The 13,386-nt window shown below is 30.6% G+C and overlaps 1 protein-coding gene across 1 annotated transcript in view; it reads left to right on the forward strand.

Annotated features, from left to right (window-relative positions):
- Positions 1-1,204: 1,204 nt before the first annotated feature.
- The window catches only part of LOC114326418 (uncharacterized), a 376,347-nt gene continuing 364,165 nt past the window's right edge, over positions 1,205-13,386 (forward strand). The window contains exon 1 of the mRNA XM_028274785.2: positions 1,205-1,562. Coding sequence (XP_028130586.1) covers positions 1,469-1,562 — 94 coding nt within the window. The 5' untranslated portion in view covers positions 1,205-1,468. The remainder of the gene's footprint in view (positions 1,563-13,386) is intronic.

Raw genomic sequence — 13,386 nt, forward strand, 5'->3', positions numbered from 1 at the left:
CCAAATGCAAAATATACAAAACCCTGATAAAACCGGTTCTTATATATGGATCAGAGACATGGACACTGTCGAAAAGCGATGAGAACTTATTAGGTACGTTTGAACGAAAAATCCTCAGACACATATATAAGGGGTGAAAGAAAATGACGTATGGCGCCGAAGATATAATTTTGAACTATACGCAGCATACAACGAACCCGACGTCATAACATCTATAAAGATCGGACGTCTGCGCTGGATGGGCCATGTTGAACGGATGTTGGAGAACGAAACACCAAAACACATAATGAAGCAAACACCAGTAGGGAGAAGGTCAAAGGGAAGACCCAAACTTAGATACATGAAACAAGATCTGAAAACACTTGAGATTACCCACTGGAAAAACAAAGCAAGGAACAGAACGGAATGGCGGAAAATCCTAGAACAAGCCAGGACCCAAAAAGGGTTGTCGAGCTACTGATGATGATGACTTAAAAATAACTACTTAGTCGTATACAATCCAATGCTTGGATTTGAACTTCAAAATATTCAGTTTTCGAATGTTTGTCATCATCACATGTGCTACAGCCCGAAATTCGAGTCTCAATCTTCTCCAATCTTCTTCTCCATTTAGTTCTATGCAATGACGACCGTTGCCAGTTTGTCTTCCTCTCATATGTAGTACTCTTCTCCTTCTTCTCTTGCACTTCCTTGGTCGCTAAATATGTTCTTTCCAAGTTTTTTTCATAATATTATTTTATAAGAATAAGATATTACTTTGTAAAATTACGTTCTTCCAATTTGAGAATATATCCACATAATAACTAAATACGGAAAAATTATGTAAACACTTTTTACGAGAAAATTATACAGTGAGGTCAAATATCCCGTTATCCAAATTACCGGACAGCCCATGAAAAAGGACTGGACTATTATTTATTCCTCTATCGTGAGACGCAACAGGTTCTTTGTTTTGGTCACGTGATTATCCCTACTATCTTTAAAAACTCATGCTTTTCTATCTGTAATTCTTTGAGAACTAAATAATGTATTTCCTAAAGTCGTCCAATGAAGTCCTGTGCATTTTACAATGTATAATGGTACGTTTTAAAATCATTGGTTGTTTTTTCGTTACCGTTCGGAATTAGAGATCGGAAGGATTCGAATAAAGTTTCCTCAGTCCTCACTGTTAGTCAACTGAATTTTGAATCAGTGAATTATCAGTGAGCGATTCACTGTTGTTGAGAGTACATCGTGTAGTGCTTGTTTAAGAAATTGTGGTAAAGATTGACGACTGTTTTCTTCGTACTTTCCATTTGGGATTTGTTTTTCTTTTTATATATTGGATATTTTTGTGACTAAAAGTGCTTTTTATTTTATTCCAACTGTACAGTTTAAGTGGAAGATTGAAATATCCGGCTTAATAGTGTTTAATAAACAATTTTTCTGATAGTTTGTAAGAACGGATGTTAAGACTTCTGTGCGGTAAATGGATAGCTCAAACATGTGGTTGTTTAATTATTTAGTGCCCTTAATGTTCTTGGTTGCTGATGGAGTGGCTGGTTCTCAGAATAATGCTACAGGTAGGTGTTACTTTTATATTATTGAGATTGAGAAAATGATGTGTTCCAATGTTATAAAGTAAATTCTGACTTGTTTTTAAATAAAGAGCTTATGTATAGTAAAAGAATTTTGGTATAAGCAAAAAAAAGAAGACAGTTAAAAGTTTAAAAGTGTATATTTTTTCCTTTTTTTTTTAAATGAGTAATTTACTTCCAAATACGAAAATATTAGATAACCACAAAAATCGACTCTTGCAGAAGATTTCGTGCATAATTTTATGGAAGAATTTTTTCGAAAATTTACATGAGCACCTGAAAAATAAGTTTTGGTACGTAGACAGATCAACTAGAGAACACGATACATGTCTTGAGAATAAGAAACAAGAAGCAAAAACTATACCAACATTGGCTTATAATGAAAAACTCGGAGAAGTACAAAAGGGCAAAAACCAGATTTAAGAGAAAAGTAGCTAACAGTGGAAAAAAATAAGTGAAAACAGCTACTTGGGGATATATTGAAGGAAGAAGATCCACAGAACGACGGAACCCTGGAAATCTTTAACTCAAATTATATTAAAAAAAAACTATTCCTGGTAATCAATATTTTGAAAACTCGCTCACAGAACACAGAACGAAGGAAACAATATCAAATAAATACACATACAAGAATCCAGATCATTGTTTTACGAGAAAAGCATTGAAGATGTTTTTGAAGAAGTTGTAACATCATGATCACATCCTGATCATTGTAACAACCTGAGGACTAAAAAATAGACGAAATATTTGAACGAGTGATATTTCAGCTGAACTGATTTAACTGATCAACAATTAGCTTTTCCGCAAATCGCCAGGAAATTTTGACATTCCTGTCAAAATTTCTTGAAGAAAAAGTCAGGACTTCCTTACTGTAAGGAAATGTCATTTCCTTACTGTAAGGAAATGATATTTCCGTACAGTTGTTAGTGTTAAATTTATAAGCGTCAAGTTTGACAATTCAACCTCAATACGTTTCCATAGTAACCCAAGTAATTTTATTAGGAATTTCAAAGCACCATTTATTTGGGAATAAAATTATCGCGTTTTTTTTTAAATCAATCAATATCTGTCGAATTTTAAACGATTTGCGGAAAAATAGTATGTTTACCTCGTAGGAAAAGCCACATTCCTGGACTCTGTGTTGCTAAGTCTCGGCTTGCGCCTCGACTTAGCAATCTTCACAGTCGTCCAGGAATGTTAAGCTTTTCCTACCCGGTAAACAATGTACTATTAACTTTTAATAGTCCAGGGCACATCTGTTTTGAGATGGACGTTGAGAGGTGACTCAAATTTTTTTCAGAAATTGCTTGAAAATACCTCAAATAATAATATTTGAGTTATCCTTCCACTCCAAATTGTCCGGAACATTGTTTAAATAATCAAAATGTCAAAATATGAAGGAAAAATTCGATTTTTTTTATTGGTTTTTTGATTATAACTTTACTATTCATTTCTGAGAAAAGTTGTACTGACATAAAAGTTGCGTAATTAAATTTGCTACAATACAAAATTGGTTAAAAATTTAAAAAATAGTGACCCTTGTTGCAAAATAGCAATAATTACGAAAAAAACCATACAAAAACAAGTATTCGCATTTTACGTTTTTCACCCATTTACGCTACACTTAGGACCTTCATATTTTACCCAGAAAAACTTTATGATATAGTAAAACAACACTGTAAATTGCATTAACATCGGTTTAATAGATTTTGCAAAATAAATTTTGCACTCCAGCTTTCGCAAAAAAAAATCATTTTTTTAATGTTGCAGGACTGAAAATAATGCAGATAGCAAGTTGATTTTTTTTTGCTTATAGAAGTGTACTGTACCTTTCATTTGCAATTTGCAAAATTAAAATCAATTACCACGGCGTCAGGAAATTTTTTGAATAAACATTAATTTTTGGTGCCTTCGCGCAGGACAGCGGTGTTCGATTCACACAAGTTGATTTCCACCAAAATTTCTTCCAATCTTTATCTAAATCTAATATATTATGTTCTTACCCTATATTTTGTTGTATTTTAATATTTTAATTCCACAAAAATCAAGCTAATTTTATTATTGTTTGTGAAATATTGTTTAAACAATTGCATGTTTAAAAATAATAAACTTTTATTCTCTAAGTTAAAATATATGAACAAAGAAAGTTTTTGCTAAAAAAAGTGTTACTTCAAAAGATAGAGTATGTGTTTTTATTTTGCAATAAACAAATTTATTTATTTATATCGAAATGTAATAAAAATTAAAATGTATCAATCATTATCAAAGGTCATTGGAATGCCCAATCAGAACAAACTATCCGCTGTCCTGCGCGTAGCACCAATAATTAATGTTTATTTAAAAACATTCCTGACGCCGTGGTAGTTAATCGATTTTAATTTTGAAAATTGCAAATGAAAGGTATAAGCCAATATAAGCAAAAAAAATTTCAACTTGCTATCTGCTTTATTTTCAGTCCTGTAACATTTTGAAAAAATGAATTTTTTTTGCGAAAGCTGGATTGCAAAATTTATTTTGCAAAATCTATTGAACCGATCTTAATTCAATTTATAGTACTGTTTTACTGTATCATAAAGTTTTTCAGGGTGAAATATGAAGGTCCTAAGTGTAGCATAAATGGTTGAAAAACGTAAAATGCGAATACTTGTTTTTGTATGGTTTTTTTCGCAATTATTGCTATTTTGCAACAAGGGTGACTATTTTTTAAATTTTCAACCAATTCTATATTGTAGGAAATTTAATTACGCAACTTTTATGTCACTACAACTTTTCTCGGAAATGAATACTTTTAAAGTTATAATCAAAAAACGAAGAAAAAAATCGAATTTTTCCTTAATTTTTTGACATTTTGATTATTTAAAGAATGTTCCGGACCTTTTTGAGAGGGAGGATAACTCAAATATTAATATTTGAGTTATTTTAAAGCAATTTCTGCAAAAAAATTTGAGTCACCTCTCAACGTCCAAATGTACTAATATTTTTTTTACAGATGCGTCCTGGTCCATAACCTGGTCTATAAATTAACGCATAAATTATAAAAAAAGGTTCTAAAGAAAAGAGGATTAATCAACACATAAGCATCAAACAAATATAGGTTGTATAGTACTAGTTTTAGCTAAAAGCCGGCTAAGAGGGCTGCTATTGTTCGAGGCGTCAAAATTACATAAACATAAAGGATCGAGGATCATTCCATAAAATAGGTATAAAACAGGTAGATTCCTTGTTTAGTGCATTTCACACTTCCAACAATAGCACCCAGCTGAGCTGAGTAGAGTAGTAATGAGTCTCTTAGAAAGAGTATTGTATACACGAGCATAACTGGCTATGCAAAAATTTGGTAAAAAATGACTAAGTACTGCATTTAAGACAAATAAAGGTTGGAAGTTTTTCTTCCACATTTAATTAGTAAACCCTAAGTACCGTTGGGCTCTCACTCCTTCTAGAGGGAAAATTCACTCATTCCAGGTACCTATGGTATCAAAAGGATTTGGTTCGGGTGGAGCTCTTTCCCTGAGCCGCACTTTGAGATCTTAAGCCGGCCACTCACGATACTGCGGTGTCGTTCGACAAAATCGTCGATGATATCAATTCTGCAGTACTGTAGCAGACAGGCCACTCTCTCTGTGGTAAAATTGTAAAGATTTTGATGGATGCACGGTCCCACACTATCAAAATTCTTGTCAATTAGTCGAATTCGACAAAATTGAACGACGCCGCAGTATCGTGAGTCGTGAGTGGCCGGCTTTAGTGACTTGATATACTGCGAGAGAAGTATTATTTATTCCCTCAGCGTATTTGTTCCCTCGTAATCCTCGATTGCCTGTTCTCATTTTGTTAGTATTTTTTTTGTATAAATCTTTAAAACTTTTTGTATAAATAGAAGTAGTGCAGTCACTGAAGGTATTCACCTCCGATTTCGTTGACCTCCATCGATTTGCATGAAAATTGGTGAGTGGTTAGAGGATATCTCAAGGAACAAAGGTGACATGGTGCCAACTTGCACTTTTACCCTGGGGGTGGATACCACCCCTTCTCGGGGGTGAAAATTATTTTATTAAAAATAATACCATAAGTCGATACAGGGATAAATTATAAGCAAAATTTGTTATATAAAGTTATTAAAATAAATCAACACTTTTTGAGTTATTAAAGACCAAAGATTTTGTTTTCGTAAAAGAATGCATGTTTTAAATCGGTTTTTCACGTATAAATCAAAAATTATAAGCTTTTACAAAAAAGTTATTATTACTGAAATTGAAGATAATAAAAAATTGAATACATTCATCACATAAAGAACTAAACTAATGTTAGTTCAAAGTGAGTTATGGGCAAATGAATGTGTATTTTTTCGACGAGTACTCAAATATAAGTATTCAAGCTTAAATAACGGGAAAACGATGCTTTTTAAACGAAAGCTTTTACAAAAAAGTTATTATTACTGAAATTGAAGATAATAATAAATTGAATACATTCCTTACATAAAGAACTAAACTAATGTTGGTTCAAACTGAGTTATTGGCAATTGAATGTGTATTTTTTTCGACGAGTACTCAAATCTAAGTATTTAAGCTTAAATAACAGGAAAACGATGTAATGTATAAAATATGCCTGCTAAACATTTGTCAAAGTATGTACTTCAAAATACCTATCAAATAAGCTTCAGAACAAGGTAATAGCGTCAAAATTAAGTAAGTTATAATGAAAATAAAAGAACTGTTTCGAATTTTTTAGGAAAAAGTGAAAAATAAAACATACGCCATTTCCACCAAAATTAAAATGTATAGTAATCCTTACAAGAACTTCTTTATATTAGCATAATTAATGTTTTCTATAATTTTGACCGGTTTAGAATGCATATTTTTGAAAAAAAGATATAATTTAAAAAATCCTAATTTTTAAAATTATTGTAATTCTCATATTCTTTTGATTATAACTCCAAAAATACTCAATATACATAAAAAATTATATATAACCAAATTTTAGTTCTTTCTGTGCCAAATGTTTTACTATTTCGATAGGGTAAAAAATAACCGAGATAGAAACGTTTAAATCTTAAATTTTGCTGTGGGAACCATGCAACCGGGGTTATTTAACCTTTTATTTTTAAAAAAGTAAGGGGTTTAAAAGATTAGGTTCAACGTGCTTAAATAGCACTTGTAATTAGCTTTCAAACAGTTTTTAGATGAACCTGATATCGTAAACACGAACGGAGTTATTAAAAAAAAAAACCATAACTTTTTGGAAAAATTTTTAAAGGATAAATTTTGAAAAAAATTTGGAGCATAAATCTTAACGCTATCAACATGTTCGGCGGCTCATTTGATAGATATTTTTAAGTACTTTGACAAATGTTCAATAAGTTTATGTTATAAAATACATCAATTTCCCGTTATTTCAACTTGAATACTTAGAGTTTTTTACTCACCGAAAAAAATATACATTCAATTACCTATAACTCACTTTTGGTTAACATTAAAAGGTTTTTCTAGTAAGGGGTTTATTTCAATTTTTATTAGCTTTAATTTTTATAATAATAACTTTTTTGTAAAAACTTACACTTTTTGAGTTATTGATGAAACATTGGTTAAAAACATGAATTTTTCTCAAGAAAAATTAAAATGTTTGATCTTTAATAACTTAAAAAGTTTTGATTTACTTTAATAACTTTATATAACAAATTTTTCTTAAAATTTGTCCCTCTATCGAATTATGGGGTTAATTTTAATAAACTAATTGTCCCCCGAGAAGGGGTGGCATCCACCCCCCAGCGTAAAAGCGCAAGTTGGCACCATGTCACCTTTGTTCCTTGAGATATCCTCTAACCACTCACCAATTTTCATGCAAATCGATGGAGGTTCAACGAAATCGGAGGTAATAGCTCATATCCACCTTCAGTGACTCCACTAAAGGAGAATATGATAAAAATTATTTAACAATTTTTATCATATTCTCCTTTTATTCCTATTTTTTTCAAATATTTCTAAATGTCATGTCTGTTTATGTTGTCGAAAGCTTTTTTTAGGTAAAAATACAGATGCACCTCTTTTTCTTTTCTCAGTAGTTTTCCTCATATCTGCCTCGGTATAAAAATCATATCTTGAGTACTCCTTTCTTTCTAAATTCGTGTTGAGATCAGTGGCAGCTCGTGATTTTTACAATAGGCTATACCTAACTGTAAAATATCTAGACAAATTTGCACTAGCAAAAAAAAATGAGCCAAAAGCTGTAATTTAAGTCCCCATTTTTTGACCATTTTTTATTTACATTTCATCATCATAATTCATAATTTCATAATAGCATATCATTTTAAAAATAGTTAGTTTAATTTATTGTAAAAGTGTAATACCAAAGTTTGTGTCGTTTATTTGTTAACAATTCCATCTTTGTAAGTATATATGCATATCAAAATAAATACAGATTTGAAGTTTTGCAGTCCATACAGGTTGAAGGTTCACATTTTTAAAGATACTCAACTGAATTCTTTTAATTCTAAACGCGGCCTACTGCGATTCTATTAGCGAGCATTAGCAACCGAGGCTGGCTGGCTTCTCGCCTCCGTTCATGCATTTCGGGATAATCCAGGGTCCTGCATACAATAATAATAAAAAAACTGAGACGCAATCATGCGTTCTAATGCGAATTCTCGGTGCTTATGGATATTTAGTGAAAATGTGGAATTTACACGTTGTATAATAATAAAAGTGCTTGCTGTTTTTCGCGATTCAAGATAAACAAAACAGTGTAGCGTGTGTAAAAAATTTATGGGGAGGCTAAGCTTCCTTTGCCTCCTCTGACGAGCCGCCAGAGATTCTTCTAAGCTATTTCCAGCTTTTCTATCCTAGTAAAGACTTTGGCGGATGTCAGTGTAATTCCTGTACAGTTTGAACAATTCTCGGAATCTTCCTTCTAAAACCTTGATGCTGTTATATTACTGGTTCAATTTTCTGATATTTCTTTTGTTCTCACTACTTCATTTATCAGTACGCAAAATTTTAAATTTGTCTCTTTGTCTAAAAATTTCGTTTTTAGCTTAATCATTGCTTCCGTGATTTCGTTCCTTGCAATTTGAGTCTAGTTTATCTTCATTATCGTAACTTTCTTAATCTTCTATTTTTTCTTTGAGTTTCTAATTGCTATGGTATTTCCTAATTCTAGTCAGGCTTTCTCTTTTTCGTTTTTGATTAGTTGACTTCATTTCTAGCAATTTTATATGCTTGGTAGTAATTTCTGACTTATATTTCAATTAAGTATGTACTTTTTCGACATAGATATCTTTTTTATATTTGACCTTTGAATTTGTTTATGGTGTCGAGAACTAAAGGTAAGAAAATCATGAAAATTGTTATACAGGGGTTTTGAGGTGTGAACTATTTAATGAAAATATTTTGGTCTCTTTGCTACTTCCGGTTATACCGGAAGTTGATTGTAATCAATTCGTTTTTTTTAAATAGGACACTCTGTATATTTTTACATTTTTGGATTCTCCTCGATTTCTTCTTTCTTTAAATATAAGGTTTTGTAATATTATACAGGGTAGGTTAAAAGATAATTACGTTTTCTTATTAATTTCGTAGCAACATTCACACCCTGTAGGCTTGTAATAGTTTGACATAATAAACTCTACTTATGTTCAAATGATTTTTAATACAGTCTACTATTGTTAGGGATTATTGGTATAGTTAAATTTTTTGTTTTAGTATACAGGGTTGGTCGAAACTCGGATTGAGTATTTTCTGAGTTTTCCTAAATGGAACACCCTGTATTTTAGTATTGTAATGAAATGTTGCTTTATGGTACATTTTAATTACTTAAGCACTCCCTACAGGTACCTAACTGCTTTAATTTGTGAGTTATTGGTGATTCAAGCAAAACATTAATTCCAACACAAAATATGTGAAATTGTATTAGGTTGGCCGTGAAAATATTCAATCACAAATAATTTTTTGGAAATAAATACATATTAATCTAGACTGATACTTAAAATTGCCAATAATGCTTGAACTGTCAAAATACCATTGAAGTTAAGATTGTTGGTGCGATGAACAATTAAGCCCAAATTAAAGCAGTTAGGAATAGGAAATGCTTAAGAAATAAAAAAGTACCATGAAATATCATTTCATTACAATACTAAAATATAGGGTGTTCCATTTAAGAAAACTCAGAAAATACTCATTCCGAGTTTAGACCCACCCTGTATAGTAAAATTAAAAATTTAGCTATACTATAAATTGTTAACAATAGTAGACTATATTAGAAATCATTTGAACAATAATAGAGTTAATTATGTCAAACTACTACAATCCTACAGGGTGTGAATATTGCTACGAAATTAATAAGAAAACGTAATTATCTTTTAACCTACCCTGTATAATGTTACAAAACATTATATTTCAAGAAAGAATAAATCGAGGAGAATCTAAAAATGTAAAAATATACAGGATGTCCCATTAAAAAAAACGAAGTTATACGCAACTTCCGGTATAACCGGAAGTACAAAGTAAATGAAAATATTTTCATTAAATAGATCAGTCTTCAAAACCCCAATATTCCAATTTTCATAATTCAGTTACCTTTAGTTCTCGAGATATTTCTAATAGGCCTTTTATCTGCCTCACCCTATATACATATTTGCGATTATTGAAGTTCCCCAAACTTCCTTTGTCGTAGTAACAAAATTCTTTTGAACTAACTAGTCCCATTTATTTTCTATTTCTGAAAATTTTTTTATTTGGTTTTTATTCACTTCATACTGTCCTTTTAATTTTTGTTGGTAGATTTTTTACTTCTGTATCTCTTAATCTATCATCATCATTATCAACAGCACAACAGCTATTCCATAATTCCATCCATGTAAAAGTATTTCACATTATGTGAAAATCGTAACAAGTTCAACTCGCTGTATAAATAAAAATAAGCACAAAAGCACTGGATTATTAATGCCATATTTTTTTATTTATTGTCAAAATTTTCACAAATGATTAATATTGCTAATCTTCTTGCTATTGAATACAGGGTGAGTCAAAACGCAAGTACATTATTTTCTCAGTAATTTTAAATGGTATTTTATATCACTATTGACAAGTACCATTACCGTGCTTTAATTTGTATACAACATTACATGTGTCTAAATTTATTAGTTTTCGAGATATTTTCATTTATCAATGGACCAGTAGCGTGGCCACCCAGATTACCAGAATTTAATAAACTGGACATATTTTTTTGGGGTTACTTTAAGAATGAAGGTTATAAAATAATGCCTCCAACAACAAGAGATGAGATGAAAAATAGAATACGAAGTGTATTTTGAAGTAATAGTTAATTTACAAATGCTTCGTAGTGTAAGTAACTCATTCAGTGACCGTTTTTAGGCATGCATAACTGTGTTAGGAGTTCATTTTGAACAACTTATGTAATTACATAAATATTTAAAATATTATATTAAAAGTAGCTTTTAATTTTTTCAAAAATGTTGTATTGTTTGTTCATGTTTTTTTTGTAAAATTTTTTACTGATAAAATATTTTTCGTTCTTTATTTGTTACATTGTTACATTTACATTCAAAAGTAGTTTTTTGTTTTCACAAAATGTTGTATGTGTTTGTGTTTTTGTCAAATTTTATAATTAATAAATTATTTTTCTTTCTTTATTTGTTACACTTACATACAAAAGTAGTTTTTAATTGTTTCAACAATGTTGTATGTTGTGGTTGTGTTTTTTTTGTAAAATTTATTACTAACAAATTATTTTTCTTTCTTTATTTGCTACATTGCTACATTTATTATCAGATTGATAACCAGTAATCGTAAATTGTCAGTCTTAGACAATTCAGTCATGGCTTACTTAAAATTTCGAAAGATTTAGACACGTAATTAATAATTTGCTCTATATGTTAAAAGAAAAAGAAAAGAAAAAAAAAGAAAAGAAATATAAAAAGAAATAATAAAATAAAAAAAAAATTAAAAAAACAAAAAAAAAAGAAAAAATATAAAAAAGATACATAAAAAAAATAGAAAAAAAATATAATAATTAAAGAAATATAAAAAAATATGTAGATAAAAATGAATGACGAACTTGGACAGTCCATAGTAAAATAGCTTTCGAATTAAGTAGAGGGCTAAAGAAGAATGTTGCAGTTTTTGCTGTGGAACTCTGAGAACATCATTTGGAAAAAAATAAATAAAAAAAAATATATATAAAAAATTATTAAAAAAAAAATACAAAAATAATTATTTATTAGTAGAATTGTTTATTATATTAGTATTAGTTTTAGGATAAGATACGAAAAAATGACTAATAAAATAAAAAATAGTAAAATTGGCGAATGGATTTAGTGTCCGCAGTCATATAAACCCAAACAAACAACAATAATTTGCTCTGAAAAATGAAAATATCTCGAAAACTAATAAATTTAGACAATGGGAATGTTATATAAAAATTAAAGTACGGTAATGGTACTTTTCCATAGTGATATAAAATACAGGGTGTTCCATTTAAAATTACTGAGAAAATAATGTACTTGCTTTTTGACTCACCCTGTATTCAATATAAAGAAAATTAGCAATATTAATCATTTATGAAAATTTTGACAATAAATAAAAAATATGGCATCATCAATAATCCATTGCTTTTGTGCTTATTTTTATTTATACAGCGAGTTGAACATAACAAGCCTTTATATTTTTGTAATGAAGAAGTTAAGAAGATTTCGAGTATAAAATAGCATACAGGGTGTTCCATTAAAAAAAACATAAGTTTGGTCTGCGACTATGTTATCGAACACCCTGTAACATTCTAATTAATTTTGAAAAAGCTCAAAGTTGGCATCAATTTTTGTTATTAACTTTTATTGCTATCTATTACTTATTACAACAAATCTACGGAGCTTTACCTCACTAATCAATCACCCTGTATATAAGTCGTGAAGTGGTCACTGGAATTGGATGGAATCCTTTTCAAACTGTGACAAATAAAGGTTTCAGTCAAAAATGTGGAGAAATGAAAGCCAGATGTTATACTATTCCATCTAATTAGTGGATACGTTTCGTTCTAAGTTTTCAGAACAGCATTAGTCCTAGTATCTAGAAGAGATAATTGCCTTTAGGAGGACATAGTTATGACAAGAGAGCCAGAAAGCAACTACGCATCTTACTGAAGTTGAGTTGACTTAAAAATGAGAGAATAAATTTACTTACATGTGAAATATATAATGTCTAGATGTTAAAAGCAACAGATCTAGAAGAGACTGGACTGAACACGAATATGACATCAAAACTGACCCTCATAACACCTAGTGCCCAGTGTGACTGATACGCTGTTCATCTTCTGGAATTTCGAGGGTTTTCGGAGGTCGGTCCTGATAGCGTGTTCGTATTCAGCAAACCCAAAAACCCCCGAATAATCTATTTGCAATCTAATTTAGTGCCGGAATGCCTACAAATTCCAGAAGATGACGTGCATATCAGTTACCCTGGGTACTAAGTTCTCCGAGGGTCGGTTCTGAAACTATTTTCATGTTCAGCATCTCCAAAACACCCCTAAGTAATCTGTTTGTATCAATTAGTGCCAAAACCCCTCGAAACTCCAGAAGATGACTTGCCTCAGCAGTGACCCTGGACAGCAGGTGCTCCGAGGTCTGTTTCTGATGACGTATTCGTCTTCAGTGACCCGAAAAAGCCCCTTAATAACAAAATATTGTCTTTAATTTACTTATTTCGACATGTTTATGCACGTTTGGAGGCATTTTGTGCACTTTAAAGTACTATTATTAAGCATTCCGCCCATTTTTGTATGGTAGACTTTTGTTCTGACT

This window comes from Diabrotica virgifera, chromosome 1 (assembly GCF_917563875.1).
Source record: "Diabrotica virgifera virgifera chromosome 1, PGI_DIABVI_V3a".
In the NCBI taxonomy this organism is placed as follows: Eukaryota; Metazoa; Arthropoda; class Insecta; order Coleoptera; family Chrysomelidae; genus Diabrotica; species Diabrotica virgifera.